The sequence below is a fragment of the Rhamphochromis longiceps genome, linkage group LG9, assembly GCF_057381845.1.
Source record: "Rhamphochromis longiceps isolate RC_006_pf linkage group LG9, R_longiceps_female_GT1.1, whole genome shotgun sequence".
NCBI classification, from domain to species: domain Eukaryota; kingdom Metazoa; phylum Chordata; class Actinopteri; order Cichliformes; family Cichlidae; genus Rhamphochromis; species Rhamphochromis longiceps.
Window position 1 is genome coordinate 36,584,484 of NC_140565.1, and position 18,522 is coordinate 36,603,005.

Genomic DNA, 18,522 nt, shown 5'->3' on the forward strand with positions numbered 1-18,522 from the left:
CTGGTGCAGGTCTACAATACTTTTCCTGGTGTCCTTCGAAAGCTCTTTGGTCTTGGCCATGGCGGAGTTTGGAGTCTGACTGTTTGAGGCTGTGGACAGGTGTCTTTTATACAGATGATGAGTTCAAACAGGTGCCATTCATACAGGTAACGAGTGGGGGACAGAAAAGTTTCTTACAGAAGACGTTACAGGTCTGTGAGAGCCAGAGATTTTCCTTGTTTGAGGTGACCAAATACTTATTTTCCACCCTGATTTACGAATAAATTCTTTACAAATCCTACCATGTGGATTCATGGATTTTTTTTTCACATTCTGTCTCTCACAGTTGAAGTGTACCTCTGGTGCAAATTACTGACCTCTGTCATCATTTTAAGTGGGGGAACTTGCACAATCGGTGGCTGACTAAATACTTTTTTGCCCCACTGTATATATATATATATATATATATATACATACACACATATATATATATATACACTGGGTGAATGTGCAGTAGTAGCAGCAAGCAGGTGAATTCTGTACATTAATCTGAATAGGCATCTGACTATTTTACAGGGTAGACAATATAAACATATTTAAAATTAATAAAGGAATTTGAAATGTACATTGTGCCTGGGTTTACTACTCCTTCTGCCGCCACTCCCGGCTCGAGCAGCCCCCCGCGCGGCTCCTCTTCCTCCAGCCGGAACAGACCCTCGTGCGCCTCGCCTGCCGCCTCCGGTTGGAGCGGCTCATCCACCGCTCCCGGCAGGAGCAGCCCTTCACCCGGCTGTTCCCCCTTCTCCGGCAGGCGCAGATCCCCGCGCGCCTCGTCTGCCACCTCCAGCTGCTGAGGTGCTTCACGCGGCACCTCCACCGCTTCACTGTCCTCGGGACACACCTGTGGGGGTGGCGCCCAGGCCCAGAGCAGCGCACCTCCGCTGCCTGCTCCCGCTGGGTGGCCGCCATTTCGGCCACCCTCTGGGCCAGCTCCTCCATTCCCTGGCTCCAATACGGACCCGCCGTGCTTCCTCCTGGGTTTCGGCACCAATGTGGCGAGAATAAGGCACGGCAGGACCACGGAGTATCATTCAGAGCCATCTTTATTTACATCTCACCACAACACCCCCAAACCCCTGAGTCCCCGTGTTTTTAACTAGGCAGGCGTGATTAAGGATTCCGTGCAGGTGCGTCCACCCTCCCTGCACGGCACCGCAGACCACGCCCCACCACACACTATCTGGCTGTAGCTCAGGTGGCAGAGCAGGTCAGCCACTAATCAGAAGGTCGGTGGTTCGATCCAAGGCTGCCTCCTGGCTGCGTGCCAAATATCCTTGGGCAAGATACTAACCCCATGTTTGCCTACTGGTGGTGGTCAGAGGGCCCGGTGGCGCCAGTGTCCGGCAGCCTCGCCTCTGTCAGTGCGCCCCAGGGTGGCTGTGGCTACAACGTAGCTGCCATCACCAGTGTGTGTGAATGGGTGAATGACTTAATGTAGTGTGAAGCGCTTTGGGGTCCTTAGGGACTGAGTAAAAGCACTATACAAATGCAGGCCATTTACCATTTACTATCTCTACTTTCAAGATTAGGCTTAAAACTTTCCTTTTTGCTAAAGCATATAGTTAGGGCTGGACCAGGTGACCCTGAATCCTCCCTTAGTTATGCTGCAATAGATGTAGGCTGCCGGGGGATTCCCATGATGCATTGAGTTTTTCCTTTCCAGTCACCTTTCTCACTCACTATGTATTAATAGACCTCTCTGCATTGAATCATATCTGTTATTAACCTCTGTCTCTCTTCCACAGCATGTCTTTTATCCTGTCTTCCTTCTCTCACTCCAACCAATCACAGCAGATGGCCCCGCCCCTCCCTGAGCCTGGTTCTGCTGGAGGTTTCTTCCTGTTAAAAGGGAGTTTTTCCTTCCCACTGTCGCCAAAGTGCTGCTCATAGGGGGTCATATGATTGTTGGGTTTTTCTCTGTATCTATGAAACGCCTTGAGGCGACTTTTGTTGTGATTTGGCGCTATATAAATAAAATTGAATTGAATTGAATTGAAATTGAATAGATAAATGTAAAGTCAGGTGTTCTTGGGCTGAGGATGACATCATGCACCCTGAGGTCACCTAAGGTCACCTGAGATCACCTGAGGTCAGCGTTCACACGGGGTCAGACGTCTGCTTTGGCGATACAGCTGAACACTGCCCCAAAACTCTGACCAAAGCTTACAGTTCCCACCCATCAGGTGAAAGCCAAAGAGTGCAGGGTCTGTTTTTATGAATGACAGACGTATGAACTCATTTTCCGACTCTGGTGCCACCATCGAAGGATTCCCTGGCCTGCTGGAGCAACCTGAGGATCTCTGGCAGTGGGCTGCGGCTCCTCCCGCAGTGTGAGCTCAGTGTGTTTGAATTATTAATTATATCAATAACTTAATTGTATAGACCCATTAGAGTGTAGTTCAGGATTAGATGCTGTAACTGAGTTCAGAACAGCAGCTGCTGAAGCTCATTGGGATCTGTTTCCTGTCGGGCTCGTGGATGGACGGAGCAGGAAGCTCCTGCTCAGATGTGATGCAGAGGATGAGCTGCAACCAGAACTCAGAACCAGAAACTTAAACCCATCAAACACTGATTCCTCCTTTGGGGACCAAAGTCCACCCAGCAGGTACAGATGCCACAGGTAAGCAGAGTGTCGGTGACCGCCTGCATGAAGCTCCTAAATGTACATGTTGTCATCTTTTCTAGAAACCTACCAGACTGCAGTCACTCATACGTTTGACTCAAGTCACCTGAAATCCACCTCAGGCGAGATCAGCGATACAAAGGCAGAACTCTGGACTGTACATTTGACCTGAGATGATTCCACTTCTCGGGACTGTAAACCTGCACGTTAACCCTTAAATACCCAAACCATCGCTTACACCAGGGGTGGGCAATTCCAGGCCCCGAGGGCCGGTGTCCTGCAGGTTTTAGATCTCATCTTGGGTCAACACACCTGAATCACATGATTAGTTCGTTACCAGGCTTCTGGAGAACTTCAGGACATGGTGAGGAGCTAATTTAGCCATTTAAATCAGCTGTGTTGGTTCAAGGACATCTAACACCTGCAGGGACACCGGCCCTCGAGGCCTGGAGTTGCCCACCCCTGACTTACACTGTCAGCTCAGCAGGGTGCTGCTGTTAAAACATAACCAGTGTGTTTCTGTCTCAGCTGATTAAACACTGTTGTAATTCCCAGTCTGGCCTGATTGTGGCAGTGTTGTCTCAAAGATACAGCTCTGATCAAGCTGAACCTGTAGATGATAATGAGGAGTTAGTCCAGCTCAGTGGATCTTCTGCAGTTTCATCATCCATGAAAACTCCCGTCACCTTCAGTGGGAATCACCTGGATGCTGCCAGGCAGCCCATCTCACAGGTGTGACTGCCTCTCTGTGGCCTCTGGTTTCATACAGTGAACTTCAGGTGAGACCTCTGGTCCATCTGTGATGATGTTAGATTACATCTGTGCTCAAAGCTTCACTGTTAGCTAGAGTCAGACCGACAACCATCAGAAGGTGATTCGTGCTGCAGCGCTCTGTGACCAGCACATTATACCAGGACCATAAATGGTCACGTGGGTTTGCTCCTAAGCAGCTGTGAGAGATGCTGCAGCTGTGAGTGCTTAGGTCAGCTGATCAGCAGCTGTTCCAGAGGTTTGGGCACCTCCTCCTACCACTCAGGTTGTCTGCCTCGCTAATGGCTCTTTCTCAGTTTAGTTTTCATTTGTCAGCCGTGTGATTCTGTCAGCACGTTGTTTCTCATCATGTCCTGTCTCTACTTTGTACAAACTCTGGTGGAAAACACGAGGCTGGGGAACAGGAATGTCACGGTCCGCAGTCCTCGCCGGGTGATCTGCTATGGTCGTGTGTTCCCATGGTCCATGTTTCCTCGTTTGTGTGTGTGCGTGTTTTTTGGTGTTCTGGTTTCTCTGTGAGTCCAGGCCCGGACAGTGGTGTCCCTGCCGTGGGGATTCGCTTGAAGCATAATCACACACCTGCAGCAGTTCAGCCTCACCTCCGGAGCTTCTTAGCAACGTGGCTGAGCTCCGTCGACGCTGTTTCACTGTGACAGAATCGTCAGTTTGCTCTGAAAACTAAGTCTTACAAAGTGTTTGTGTGGTCGCTGGTGGGAATCCTAACGACTGCTTCTGTGGTTTCCTGCAGGATTATGGAGACGAGGGAACGGAGTGAGCGCACTGTAGATACTGAGCAAGGGGAGTGAAACATGGACCACCGACACAACAGGAAGACGCTGCACAGGTGTCAGGGACATACATCCTCACCTGGAGCACGCTCAGAAGACTTTCTGCACTGTAAACAAACACTGTTTTCATTCTAAGAGTCCTGTGTTTGGGTCCTGCATCCACATATCTGACAGGGAAAGTCCTCCAAAGGTCTTCATTTCATCAGGAATTAGAGCACCTTCATCTGGAAAACAACTCGAGCTTCGAGCCGGACCACTTGTTTCAGTTTGAATATGAATTCAAAACAATTCAAACAGATTCATCAACATTTACATTCTCAGTGTAACTGAACATTATCGACCACAAAAACATGGATGTCCTCACTTCTCCTGAGAGGCCTCAGCTCCACAGCTCAGACCAAGACGGCCGGAACATTCCGGACCTGAAGTTCAGACTTCCACATCAAAGGAAAACTTTTCTAAAGCTCAAAGCGCTGCTCTGTTTTATGAGCGAAGCTCCTGGAGTGAAACGAGCTGAGGAAACAAAGCCTCCAACAGACGAATCTGAACTCAGCCTTATTTAAACAGCCTCAACAATGTATGGTTGACCTACAATAACACATACAGAGAAAAACCCAACAATCATATGACCCCCTATGAGCAGCACTTTGGCAACAGTGGGAAGGAAAAACTCTGTTTAACAGGAAGAAACCTCCGGCAGAACCAGGCTCAGGGAGGGGCGGGGCTATCTGCTGTGATTGGTTGGGGTGAGAGAAGGAAGACAGGATAAAAGACACCCAGTGCATCATGGGAATCCCCCAGCAGCCTACACCTATTACAGAGAGGCGTATTAACACACAGTGAGTGAGCTCTGTTATATTTTTTTTAACAGTTTTAACACTGGGTTTTGGTTTTCACTTCTGTTTACTTCATGGTAATAAAAACTCTCAGACTACATTTAATACAACAATGATTTAATAAGCAGTCTGTTTAAGTAGAACCTTTACTTTGAAAGGCAGAGCAAACAGGAAATGAACATGGGTCTCTGTTTCACACAGTCTGAGGCACAGCACATCCTTATAGACGGTTTCAGCATTTCTGCTACATTTAAATCTTTTTACATGGTTCCTTAGTTTCTTCAAAGGTTTGGCTCCTCCTCCTCGTCACCATCATCATCATCCTCACTGGTGCTAACATAAGCACCAAACTGCGTCACAAACCAGACTTCAATAATCAGATATTCATCAGCTTCATGTACCACATAAACATTTCTTCGATGTTGGTCGAGCTGGATCTCAGTCACCTGATCTGAAGCTGATCCAATCAGGCGCTGCCATTGGCTCACAGTCCTGCTGGAGCTTCTTCTGGTGCTGTGCAGCTGTTAGTGCCTCTGACAGCTGCTGGCTTCCTGTCCGTTCACTGGGCTGTTCCTGTGAATCCTCCTTAAATGCTTTGCTTCATCATTTCAGGCCAGCTTAGTCTTTTGCTCAGATTAACATAAAGGCTGGAAGGAAACTTCCAGAGTAAAAAAGTGAGAGAATGCCTTATTTACAGTCAGCTGGAGGTCGGTCTTCCTGGAGTCCTTTGGCTGAATGTTATTGTGACCATGAGAAACTCAAAGTTTAAACAGCCAACAAAGCCTTAAAAGTAACACTCAGAGAATTTTGGTGGTGAAATTTACGTCCCCATAAAAATCCACCCACACAAAGTCAGTGTCCTTCAGAGTCTCAGTGTGGAGCACAGCAGCAGCTGGTGGACACCACAGGAACTGCAGCTCCATGGCTGGACCAGATAACACCTCCCATCAGTTTTGTTTCTGGCTGAATAGAAATCCCAGTATGACCCCAACTGCTCCCAGTACGACCAGTCCACACACTGTCCTCAGGGACCAGAAGCTGTCAGTGGGTCTGGACTCATACAGCTCCACAAAAGCATCCTGGGAAAAAAGACAAACAGGAAACACTTCATTTGTCGTATTTGTTTTTTGACAGATCAGAACAGTGTGTACTTTCATTCAGCTTCATTTACACAGCCTCAGTAACACATACAGACAGAAACCAGCAGCTGATCACTCAGTGACAATCAGCCCAACGTTTGATGGTGTGATCAGTCTGCCATGACTCGTGTAGGCAAACTGGTCACTGTGGACATCAACGCTCTCCAACATCAGCGTCACATGACTCAGACCTGTGGTCTAGACACACACGCAAACACACACACACGCAAACACACACACACGCAAAGACACAAAGCCGGTGCTGCTGCTTCATATTGTGTGAAAGCAGTCGAGTGTTAACGAGGGAGTGTTGGGTTATTCCCCTGCATGCTGTGTGTGTGTGTGTGTGTGTGTGTGTGTGTGTGTGTGTGTGATATGAAGATTAGGGGAGAACCCTCCTGTGAGCACTTCCTGTAGCTGCACTCGGGCCTCCAGCTGAGCTGCTGACAAACACCAGCGGCCTTCAGCCTGACAGGAAGCTGACCGCCGCCTTTAAAGAAGCTTCACACCACAGAAGAAGAGCACATGCACAGGCTGGATGATTGACAGCTCACCTTTACCCTGACATCCTGTCCAATGGGCTGAAGCAGCTCCAGACTCAGTGGACTCAGTGAGAGTCCAGGTTAAAAGCTTTCCGTGTCAGACGTTTATACTGAAATGTAATTTAAAGATCGACTGTAACTGTACACAGGTGTTTGGAGGCAGCAGAGGAGACCTCAGACATCTGCCTCCCACCTCCAACTTCCCAAACCAGGTGTGCCCCAGTCCTCCTCCTCTCCTCTGCATACCTGAAACACCTGAAGGCGTCCACGAGGCGTCCTGCTCAGGTGCCGGCTTGAGTCTGGAGCTCCACCTTCTTGGTCGCTCTGTTAGTACAGTAACCTCACAGCAGCCATGTTATCAGTCACATGATGTTAAATAAAAATGCTCCAGCAGCACAGACACGGTGCAGAGGTCCAGCTCAGGTGAAGCTAGCAGACAGCTAGCACCGTCCACCTGTCAGTCACAGAGGCCACGCCCCTAATCACTCAAAGCCTTAATAGAGTTTAAAGAGGTGACATTCTGTGTACGAGGCTGTAACCACATTTATTTGAACACGGAGTCTGAGGGACTGACTCACTGCTGCCTCTGCTGGACGTCGGAGGAGTTGCAGGCTTTGCAGAGTTCGCTTATTTCTTCAGGCCTGCAGGCCGATGAGGGCCAACACCAGTCCTCAGCATGGAGTCAGCGGGACTCTGGCAAAGAAGTGAGCAGTCCGGCTTCGGCTTGATTCCCACCCCGCTGGCATGATGAGTCACATGTGGGGGCGGGGTTTACCTGCACAGACACCTGGGAGTTATTTGACCCTGAAGTCTGAGCTCGATAAGGCCTTCAGAGATCAGATGTTAGCGAGATGACTCAACTGCTTCAGTCAGTACTGTCCTCAGAGAACGGCTCACACAGCTGCAGGAAGGCCAGGCGTGATGGGCTGACCCCGTGTTTCACATTTGGGTGCTCTCAGGGCTCGAAAAAGCCACCATCCTCCAGCAAGACAACATCAGAGAGAGAAACCACCGCGCTGCGCTGAGCGCCACGATGGAAAGTTTGACTGCAGAATTCTGAGAAAGCAGCACAGCTCACCACTGCCTGTGTTCTTAGAGATCTCTGCACACACACACACATCTGTGTGTGTGTGTGTGTGTGTGTGTGTGTGTGTGTGTGTGTGTGTGTGTGTGTGTGTGTGTGTGTGTGTGTGTGCTCCTTGCTGTGAGCAGGTTCTGAAGAAACGGTGTGTCAGCTGACCTGAAGCCTGAGGCGGAAACTCAACCACACTGATTACCTGGAAAGATATTTCTGGGTAATACCACACACACACACACACACACACACACACACACACACACACACACACACACACACACAGCCTCTCGTGTTATCAGGCAGTAGATATAACTGAAGGAAACCACAGCGACAGGAGAGAATATAATTAGAAAGTGAACTGTTTGGGCCTCAGGCTCTCTGCACCAGACTCCATTTTATTTTCGAGCGATTTTCAGGAGCTTTATGACCACACACTCACGCCACATACTGAAAACCTGCTGCATGGAAACCACACAAACCCATGGAACAGGCCTGCTGGTGGTGTGCAGTTTACTGATGAAGGACCACGAAGTGAAGATGATGATGGAGCCATTAATTAGTAGGGTGTTAGCAGATTGTTGGCTGGGAACTAGTGGGCCTTTAGTGGGTCATAGCGGGGTGTTGGCAGGGCGTTGGCAGGGCATTAGCGGGCGCTAGCGAGTAATTAGTAGGGTGTTAGCAGGTTGTTGGCGGATCATTAGCACGGCGTTAACAGTGCATTAGTGGGTCATTAGTGGGCGTTAGCGAGTAATTAGTAGGGTGTTAGCAGGTTGTTGGCAGGGAGCTAGTGGGCCTTTAGTGGGTGATTAGTGGGGTGTTAGCAGGGCGTTAGCAGGGCATTAGCGGGCGCTAGCGAGTAATTAGTAGGGTGTTAGCAGGTTGTTGGCAGGGAGCTAGTGGGCCTTTAGTGGGTGATTAGCAGGGTGTTAGCAGGGCGTTAGCAGGGCACTAGCGGGCGCTAGCGAGTAATTAGTAGGGTGTTAGCAGGTTGTTGGCGGATCATTAGCACGCGTTAACAGTGCATTAGTGGGTCATTAGTGGGCGTTAGCGAGTAATTAGCGGGGTGTTACGAGGGTATTAGCAGATCATTAGCAGGGCCTTAGCGGATCGTTAGAGGTCATTAGCAGGGTTAGCAGGACGTTAGCGGGCCTCAGATGCTCCGTCACAAAATCACTGCCTGTCTCAAACCCAGGCTGTGCTCACAGACACGCCCCGTCCTGATGAGGTCACAGGGCCTTTCTTCTAGTCCTTATCAGGACCAACTCCGGGGCTCCCTCTGTAGGAGCACCACTTCTTGCTTCTCCAGGTTGACGAGGCACTCCCAGCACATTCTGGGTCTCCCTGGGGCTTCCTCCTCTCACACCTCACTGAGGAGGCGTGCTGCTCAGAGGCTCGTTTGCTGGGTTTCAGTTCTCCTGACCGATGTTTGGATGAATGAATGATTCAGGAGCTCTGAGTGATGCAGCGACCTCCTGGAGGTTTGGAGCAGAGCTGAGAGCGCAGCTCCCTCTGCAGGAGGGAGACGCTCGCTGCTCATTTCAACTTTCTCAGGTCACATGAGGATTATGTGTGTGTGTGTCTCAGTTTCAGTTTAACGGTTTTATCATCACACACACACACACACACACACACAGAGTCATGTTTTTATATCCTTGTGGGGACATCTTATTGACATAATGCTTTCCCCAGCTGCTTGCCGTACCCACCTAAAATGAACTCTAACCCTGAGCCTAGACCTGAGCCTGAGCTTAACTGTAGCTCTGACACTAAAACCACATTTTGAGTCTCAAAAATGTCTTCAAACTCGTGAGGATGTTGTTGGTCCCCACAGGTATAGTGCATGCCAATTTACTGTCCCCACCAAGATGTCTAAACATGTACACTCACACACACACAGAGGCCACAGAGTTTTAGGGATTTTCTACACTTTGCATATAATTTGCAATCAAACCAAAATACTCTGTGTGTGTGTGTGTGTGTGTGTGTGTGTGTGTGTGTGTGTGTGTGTGTGTGTGTCTGTTTGAAGGGTGAGGTCGGGACCAGGTTTAGGGTCCTCACAAACACCCCCATGTTCAGTGCTCATACACTCTCTGTGGCTCTGATATTGTCTGATTGATCTGATTCGTCGGACCTCCTGGTACGTTTGCAGCGATCTCCTCAGCTCTCTCACTCCTGCAGGTTCACCTCCTTCAAGGACGCCTCAAACATATCTGCGACTCCCTGAAGCACCAGAGCGTGCTCAGTCGATCCTGAACTCTGTCCTGGACTTCCTTCAACCACAGCCAGACCACAGTTAGCTTACATGAACTTCTTCAAGTACACTTGAACCTCATTAAACATTAAAAACTCTCAAGCACCTTTTCAGAACCCCCGAAAAAGCAGAGGAAGAACCAAAACCACCTCATCAATTGATGAGAAACAAGGAGTCCTGGAATTCCAGGAAAATTCAGGGGCTCTCAGCTGGAAGACAAGAGAGGAGTAGATGAGGAAACAGGAATGGAAGGATGCATGAGGAAGGACACAGCCAAGCAGGAAAGTCAACCACAAGGAAACAGAGAAAGGTTACAGCAAAGGAAACAAGGAAACATCAGCGGAGATAAGGACTCGGAGGGAAATCGTGCTCCTACCCATCCTCCGTTGTCATGGATCCATCTCCGGAGCGACGGCGAGTCCAGACTCTCCTCCATCCAGCTGGCGATATCGTCCATCTGACCTTCGTCGCCCGACTTGGCGGCCGCGGCGCTCAGAGCTCCGCCCAGCTCCATCATGGCGACGATGCGTCCCCAGTTCACGCCATCCCTGAACAGCTCCTCTCTGATAGCCGTCAGGTGGCGCCGGCGTGCAGCGCCACCGCCGTTCCCACGCAGTTGCAGCACCGTCACCTGCGCAGACAGCTCGTTGCCGTAAAGTCGCTCCAACTCATCGCCGGCGCTCCGCAGCACGGTCTGCAGGCAGGGTGGGGCCACAGGAGGGTCTAGGAGGAGATGATGATGCCATTACTCTGCGACATGTTTGAGGAAGCGGGTAACTAAGTGGACGTCTCCTCACCTGGACGCGGGGCTCTCTCGTCATTGGCCCGGCGCTGAGGCCAAGCCACGCCCCTGCCGAGCAGCTTGTAGCGCAGGAAGTCCTCCACCAGGTCCCGGCTGCTGTAGGCGGCGGCCATCGCCCCCCGCTGGCTCACCACCAGCACGTCATCCTCCTCAGCCAATGAGAACGCCTTTTGCAGTTGACAGTCACGTGCTGCAACTCCTCACACAAGTATCGATCGCTGATCAGCTGTGCTGTGACGTCAGCGCTTCAGACTCCGCCCACAGCGAGGACGGTCCGAGGATCGGTTCAGGCTCCGCGCGGTGCTCTGTTACCGGCGGGCGGAGGTGCGCGCGCAGCCGCGGGGCGCGCCGCGAGGACGCGCTCTGAACACATTCAAGGTGATGGCGGCGCGACGGCGCGCGCTGCTTCTGATCAATAACCGATAATCAGTCCGCTCCCTTCACGATGCACGTGCTGCTCACACTCACGCGCAAACAGCGGGCACGCCCCTCCGGGATTCCCCCGCAGCTCTGCGAGGAGGAGGAGCTCTGCTCCGCGAGCGCGCACTTCCTCATCCTACGTCACTCGCATCTGCAGCTCCTCGCGCGTGGGTGCGGGCGTGCACGTGTAAAAATGTCGTGGTTTGTAAGTGAAACGTGATGTAAGAGCAACAAAAGCCGACTTTTCCAACACGTGACGTGTTTGTGACGATGATGAGAAACGTCAGTCTGAGCAGTGGCGGTCCTAGCCTGTTTGGCGCCCTGGGCGAACACTCCCTCCGGCGCCCCCTCCCCCCCTCCACCCACACACACACACACACACACACACACACACACACACACACACACACACACACACATTATGGATTATACATTAACATAAAACTTGTTGGACCCATACTGAATTTCACCAGAGAAGCACACACATACATGAAGAGAGAGAGAGTATGCATACTATGCAAACGGCTACCAAACAGCCATCATAATTCGCCGTACAATGAGAACAGGACAAATAAAGAATTGACAATGACTAATTAATATTGTGCTGAACACACGCTCTTTTCTGGAATATTCTCACTAATTTTCTTGATATTTATTTATAATCACCTCTGTTAGTCCTTGCTATTTATAATTGAGTGATCTGTATATATTAGTGCTGTTTCTTAAACGTGTAAAATCTGTAACATCATGTATTGTTTGGAGTTTAGTCTGTTACCGTTACTATTTTTACCATTTCTTCTTGGAGCAACTGTAACCCACATAATTTCTTTAAGGGTTAATAAAGTATTCTGATTCTGATTGGTTCAGGATGACCTGCCATTATCCAATCACACATCTGCTTACCTGCATCTGTTGCTCGTTTCTCCTCCTCTTCTTTTCTCTTTTTTCTAAGCTGAGCACCTGATGGCTTTGAACTTTTCTTGTCCATCTTCCATTGGTTTTAGTTTTGCACTCCAGTATGAACACAAATCCCGCAACCTGAGGATCACCACAACATAACCTAACACACCTACACCTTAGTTCACAGACTCACTTTGTCTAAGCTGTATTTCTGGGATTTCGCACAACCCAGGGTTCAAATCATGAATCCATAATGGGCTTGAATTTACATCATTATGAATGAAATGTGCTCTATTTGGAAGCCGCCGCCCCCTCCCCTTTCGACGGGTTGTGTGTGAGACTTTAAATCATCAAACTGTAAATTATAAATTTTAAATTTTTATTGATCCCTTTACTCCTGGTCCTAAAGTGTATGTTTATTTTCTTACTATTCTTATATTTATTGTTTGTTTACTTGCACTACTGTACTGCATGTAGCGGAGATAACAATAAAGTTTACTTTGACTTAAGCAGCAAATAAAACAATTAATTTTGTTTTATTTTGCGAGTTGGTTATTAGATGCTGCTCCAGCCAGGCAGAGAATCCCCCGCCGCCCGCCCTTTCCTCCCTGTGCAGCAAGCAGCAGGCGCACCTCGCAAACGGAGGGCGCCCTTACTCCCAGCAAACCCAGTCGGTGCCTACGACATTCCCAATATGCGCTGGCATGATGTCGGGGCAGCATGACTACGAGTAATTTTTATTTTTATTTTGCCGATGCCCGTGATGCCGCCCCGCACCATGATGCCACCCCGGGCAACCGCCCGTGTCGCCCGTATCAAAAACCGCTACTGAGTCTGAGCCAGGAACGCTGCAGGACTGTGCAAAAGTCTCGAGCATGGAGGAAAATCAGAAACATGATCCTTCAACTGTGGCTCCATCAGACATCACAGCTCAGCCTGTGTCTTCATGAAGAACGGCTTCCTGATGAGCTGGAGGTCCATATCATGTCTCAGGTCCACATCATGTCTCAGATCCACATCATGTCGCCACATCATGCCTCAGGTGCTGTTCACCTGCAGAGAGTTTTTAGGACACTTGTTCTTCTGTCCAGTGTCCTCACGTGTTTGAGGACTCACTGCTGAGCTGTGCAGGTTGTGTAACTGTGTTATCTCTGACTACAGCAGCAGACTGAACACCTGCAGGATCGATCTATCTATCTATCTATCTATCTATCTATCTATCTATCTATCTATCTATCTATCTATCTATCTATCTATCTATCTATCTATGCTGCTGTGAGTGTTTGCCGCCCCCTGCTGGACGTCCCGCCTCATCACACCGAGCGCGTCATTGTCGTCCATAAACTTTATTTAAAAGTTCAAAGTGCGCATTAGTTGACATTTTGGAAGCAGGATGAGCCAATCACAGCCTGCTCCTCCTCCTCTCTTTCATTCTCTGTGCTCTGAACAGCAGCGATCTCATTTACGCACATTACGTGAACGTAGCACAGACTCCGGTTACCGGGGCTGCGTCAGCTGTTTCTATTTTCTCCATCTCGCCCTCCGACCCGGAAGTGCTCGCGCACACACATATGCTCACGTACCCGCACGCAGAGCGTACGCGTTCCTCCCTCCATCACACACCGGACTCCGCTTCGACCACCGACACCGAGCTCTGTGGGCCGGACCGAGCAGGACCGCGCCATGTCCCTGCAGCTGCCCCCGTGCGTGATAGACTGCGGGACCGGGTCAGGACAAGCGCACACACACACACACACACACACGCGCGCGCAGTGGCAGTACATGTGACGTCATGTGTTTTTGTGAACAGCATCATGTATGTGGATAAGATAGCCTTCATTAGTCCCACGCGTGGGAAATTAGTTTTGTTACAGCAGTGGACGGTGCAAAGTTGCATAGAAAAATTTGAGAAAAAACACTGGAATAATATATCATAAGGTACTGTACACAATAGAATAGAATAGAATAAAAATAAAATACTATATACAATCGAATAAAATAGAATACAAATGCTATATACAATATGAGTATAATACAACGATGCCAGAAAGAGTATTGCACTTAGTCTTGTTGCACATGTGTGGGTTTGTGTGTTTGATCAGTTGGAGTCTTTGTTGTGGAGTCTGACAGCAGGAAAGACCTGTGAAATCTCTCCGTCCCACACCGTGGGTGCTGCAGCCACTGAAGGAGCTGCTCAGTGCTGTCAGAGTCTCCTGCATGGGGTGGGAGATGTTGTCCAACAGGGATGACAGCTTAGCCCCCGTTCTCCTGTCACTCACCACCTCCACTGGGTCCAGAGTAGAGCAGGGCGATATGACCAAAAATATTTATCACCATATACATTTGAACATTTGCAATAACAATATAACTGACGATATAATTGACACTAGACAAAATACTTTACAACTCCACAACTTTATTAGTGCAAAAAACCCCATCAATGTATTTTCACTTAAACAAGCAGCTGTTTTATGTGCATTAAAGTTATATAAAATGTAACAGTGCAAATGCAAATTCTTTGCTGACATTTCCAGTGGAAACCGGGCGACATATCCTCAGCATGACCATGTATAATATCCACAAAACTTAAAACGAGGTTATACACACACAATACGGTAACATTATATTGAAGCGCAGTACGTATCACTCCGCGAGGCTCCGCCTACGATAGCCGTAATGCTCCGACAATCCATCAAGCAGTGCGGCTTCGTAGCTTAGCAAAGTTGTACTAAAACATTTAACAGATTTTCGAGCGCCGTGCACATAAAATGGTTTCGAGGTCAGTAAACACAACCAGAGTTCATACATAAGGCACACGGGATTATAAGGGGCTCTGTCGACTTTCAGAAAAATCAAAGGATGATTTTAAGTGCGCCGTATTTTCCAAACAACACGGTAATAACGACGGCCCGCTAGCATGCGCTACCAAAAATAGTGCTTTGTTGTGTATCTGACGGACGAAAGCTAAACCAGTTCCACACCAGTGAAGCTGCAGCGTTTTTACAAACCAGTTCAGGTTCATCCGTTTCATTCAACGATCCGCTTTCGCTCTTCTCGTTCTGCGTCGCCGCCATGTGGGTATGTAAACAAAGGCACTGCGCATGCGCGTTTTACCCATATTCTATCGCAGTATTTCATTTTCCTATCATTGCCCAAAATTACACCGGTATTACCGTGAACGGTATGATATAGCCCAGCCCTAGTTCAGAGGGCATCCTAGAACAGAGCTGGCCCTTCTGATCAGCCTATTCAGTCTCTTCCTGTCCCCGGCAGAGATGCAGAGCAGACCACACCATAAAAGATGGCTGAGGCCACCACAGAGTCATAGAAGGTCTTCAGGAGTGGGCCCTCCACTCCAGAAGACCTGAGTCTCTGCAGCAGGTACAGCCTGCTCTGCCCTTTCCTGTAGAGGGCGTCTGAGTTATGAGTCCAGTCCAGTTTGTTGTTCAGATGAACACCAAGGTACCTGTAGCTGTCCACAGCCTCGATGTCCATACCTTGGATGTTCAGTGGTTGCAGTGGAGGATGCTTGTGCCTGTGGAAGTCTACCACCAGCTCCTTGGTTTTACTAGTGTTGATCTGGAGGTAGTTCAGCTGGCACCAGTCCACAAAGTCTTGGGTCAGACCTCTGTACTCCTTGTTGTCCCCATCAGTGATGAGGCCGACTCTTGCAGAGTCATCAGAGAACTTCTGCAGGAAGCACTGGGTGGAATTGTGGGAGAAGTCTGCAGTGTAGATGGTGAAGAGGAACGGAGCCAGAACCGTTCCCTGTGGGCCCCCGTACTGCAGACGACCCTGTCCGACACACAGCCCTGAGTCCTCACATACTGTGGTCAGTCGGTGAGGTAGTCCAGAATCCATGCTGTGAGGTGATGGTCCACTCCAGAGTTCTCCAGCTTGTCCTTCAGGACCGTGGGAAGAATGTTGTTGAAGGCACTGGAGAACTCAAAGAACATGATTCTCACAGTGCTTCCAGCGGTCTCCAGGTGAGCGAGGGAACGATGTAGGAGGTGAATGACGGCATCATCCGCTACAATGCCAGGCTGGTAGGCAAACTGAAGTGATGAGCTTGTTAGGCGCCGAAGCTGAGCCAGGACCAGCCACTCCAGAGTCTTCATCAGGGGGGATGTCAGAGCCACACACAGGAGGTTTTCCAGAGCTGTGGGACTCTCCCCAGCCTCAGGCTCAGGTTGAAGAGGTGCTCCATCACCCCACACAGTTGGTCCGCGCAGGACCTGACGACCCTTGAGCTGATGCCATCTGGACCCGCAGCTTTCCTGGCTTTAATCCTCCGGAGTGAGTGTGCGTGTTTGTGTGTGTGTTTTTGTACGCGCGCGTGCTTGTGTTTACAGGGACAGATTACCAAAATAAAAGCTGGCTCATGGAATCATCCATCAGTGGGTGGAGGTAAACGCGCTGTGATGATCAGGTGGTTGGAGCAGGTGAGGGGCTGATGGCGGTGCTTACACTGAGCTCCAGCTGTTCCACATGTTCATCCAGCTGCTGCTGTGGGAGCTGCTGGTTGGGTGGAGGTTCAGGTGAAGTTGTGGACCAGTCTGTGCGCGATCTATTCTGGGCCACAGTGTGAATGTGGGACAGCTGCACACTGACCCCCCTCCCCCTGTTCAGAATCAGAGATCACGTGATCTCCTTCAGCCTCGACGTCGGTCCATGCCCCCGAGCCAAGGTGACATCGTGGGGTCGTTTAGAAATAGCTCACGGCTGCAGGCGTTTAAAGGGTGACGCTGAGCTGACTGTCAGCCGTGAACGCACGCATAACAGCCAAAAACACTCAGAGCAGGTCCCAGATCAGTTTGGTCTGGCTTTGGAGAGGGATCCCAGGGTCCAGGGTCAGGTATTAGAACTGATCCCAGGGTCAGGTATTAGACGTGTGGGTCTATCCAGCAATCACAGCCAGTTCAGTTCATTTTTAATCTTTCATGATTTATTTGTCAGAACTCAGTTTAATGGAACAAGATGTCATTTTTTTTGTTCGTGTTTTTTTGATGTAGTGAAAATACTACAGTTACTTTACAGTTACTACAGTTACTTTAGGTACTTTTCCCTTGTGATGAGGTAAAAGGATATCATCCTAAGGACAGGTCTGCAGTAAAAATGAGTCAAACACTGTGAGTGTCGTCAGGCAAACGCTCCTGAAGTCAAACTGCTGAAATGATGTTTCGGTGCTTTGTATCTGCAGGTCCTGATTATTGTTACTGTTGCTCATCATTTTCTACATGAACTGAATATTTACATAGAGGTCAAAGACAAAGCAGTAATCGGTCACGCCTCTGTTTGCTGACTCATTTCCTGATGTTTTATCAATGTTTTATGTGCAAAACTGAATTTATAAATGTCTGCTGGGAGTCACTCCACTGTTTTCCACAGAGGCCGTATTTGGACCCACAGCCAGATGTTAAGAACCTTTATGTCTAACTGTTGTTTCTGTCTGTGTGGCTGCAGATACACAAAGATCGGCTATGCAGGAAACACCGAGCCACAGTTCATCATGCCGTCCTGTAAGCATCTCACAGCAACGACGGACAGACAGTTAAGGTTAAGTTAGGTTCACTTTCTGTTTCTAAAGCTCAAAGTGAACCTAACTCTGCGTCTTCATCAGTTCTTCCACATAAGTATAAAAATATAAGTCTTTATCTAACCAGAGAAGCTTAAATCTAATCACATCTTTGAAATGACCAAACAAACAGTTTTAGGTTCAGAGCAGCCCTCTGATAGGCTGCAGCCTCTCTAAACTGGGTAAATGTTTGATAAAAATGGATGAATGGTAGTTCAAGGCTTTGTCAGTAGAAGGTGTGGATGAGTACACCACATTATCCACAGCATAGTAATGAATAGAGCCGCTGTTAGTCAGTGATACCAGGTTATTTGAGAACCAGGTGAATAGGTCAGAGCCAAGTACTGACCCCTGTGGAACACCTTTTGTCCCAGTTCTCCAAATAAGATAACTGTGACATGAGTTCCAAGTCAGAACCAACCAGTCTAAAGCTGCATACACACTGGAAGGTATTCTCAGTAACGAGTGAACCATCTTTGGCCACTTCAAGCGCACGTGGATGAAGAAAGGGCCGCTGATGTGAAGTGTGCAGATCTGTGATGTTCTCTCCTCAACTTGGAGGCGAGCAACTCAAGGGTCTACCCAATGACAGCGAAGAATACCACTGAGTGGTAAATACATTAGAGGGTCACCTAGGCAACCGGAGCCTGGAACGCTTTGAAGTGGTCGGCTACAAAACAGTATGTGATGGGCCAACTGGTTCCAGCGTGGACTTAAATGTGAGAGCTTTATGGTCCAATGCTGCACACTCCACCACA

General features: G+C 49.1%; 2 protein-coding genes across 6 annotated transcripts in view; one reads left to right on the forward strand and one right to left on the reverse strand.

The window, feature by feature from the left end:
* Window positions 1-5,180: 5,180 nt before the first annotated feature.
* Window positions 5,181-11,643, reverse strand: LOC146662822 (apoptosis regulator Bcl-2-like). Of its 2 annotated transcripts, XR_014913171.1 has the most exons (4): window positions 10,865-11,643; window positions 10,444-10,790; window positions 9,948-10,276; window positions 5,998-6,136 (listed from the first exon to the last, which is right to left on the reverse strand). XR_014913171.1 is itself a non-coding variant. In XM_085417710.1 (3 exons), the coding sequence occupies exons 1-3, from the start codon at window positions 10,980-10,982 to the stop codon at window positions 6,005-6,007; spliced, it is 597 nt and encodes a 198-aa protein (XP_085273836.1). In that variant the 5' UTR covers window positions 10,983-11,639; the 3' UTR covers window positions 5,181-6,004. The 2 variants fall into 2 exon arrangements, 1 of the variants encoding a protein (XP_085273836.1); XM_085417710.1 differs by lacking the exon at window positions 9,948-10,276 and having other exon boundaries at window positions 5,181-6,136; window positions 10,865-11,639.
* Window positions 11,644-12,779: 1,136 nt separating this feature from the next.
* Window positions 12,780-18,522, forward strand: part of actr3b (actin related protein 3B) — an 18,825-nt gene continuing 13,082 nt past the window's right edge. Inside the window, exons 1-2 of one of the 4 annotated variants that reach the window (XR_014913170.1) lie at window positions 12,780-13,916; window positions 17,653-17,708. Coding sequence is in view for 2 of the 4 variants with exons in the window: in XM_085417671.1 (XP_085273797.1) it covers window positions 13,873-13,916; window positions 17,653-17,708 (100 nt within the window). In the remaining 2 variants the exon portion in view is untranslated. Of the gene's footprint in view, window positions 13,917-17,652; window positions 17,740-18,522 lie in introns of all 4 variants that reach the window. The other 3 variants (XM_085417672.1, XM_085417671.1, XM_085417673.1) reach the window with 3 other exon arrangements.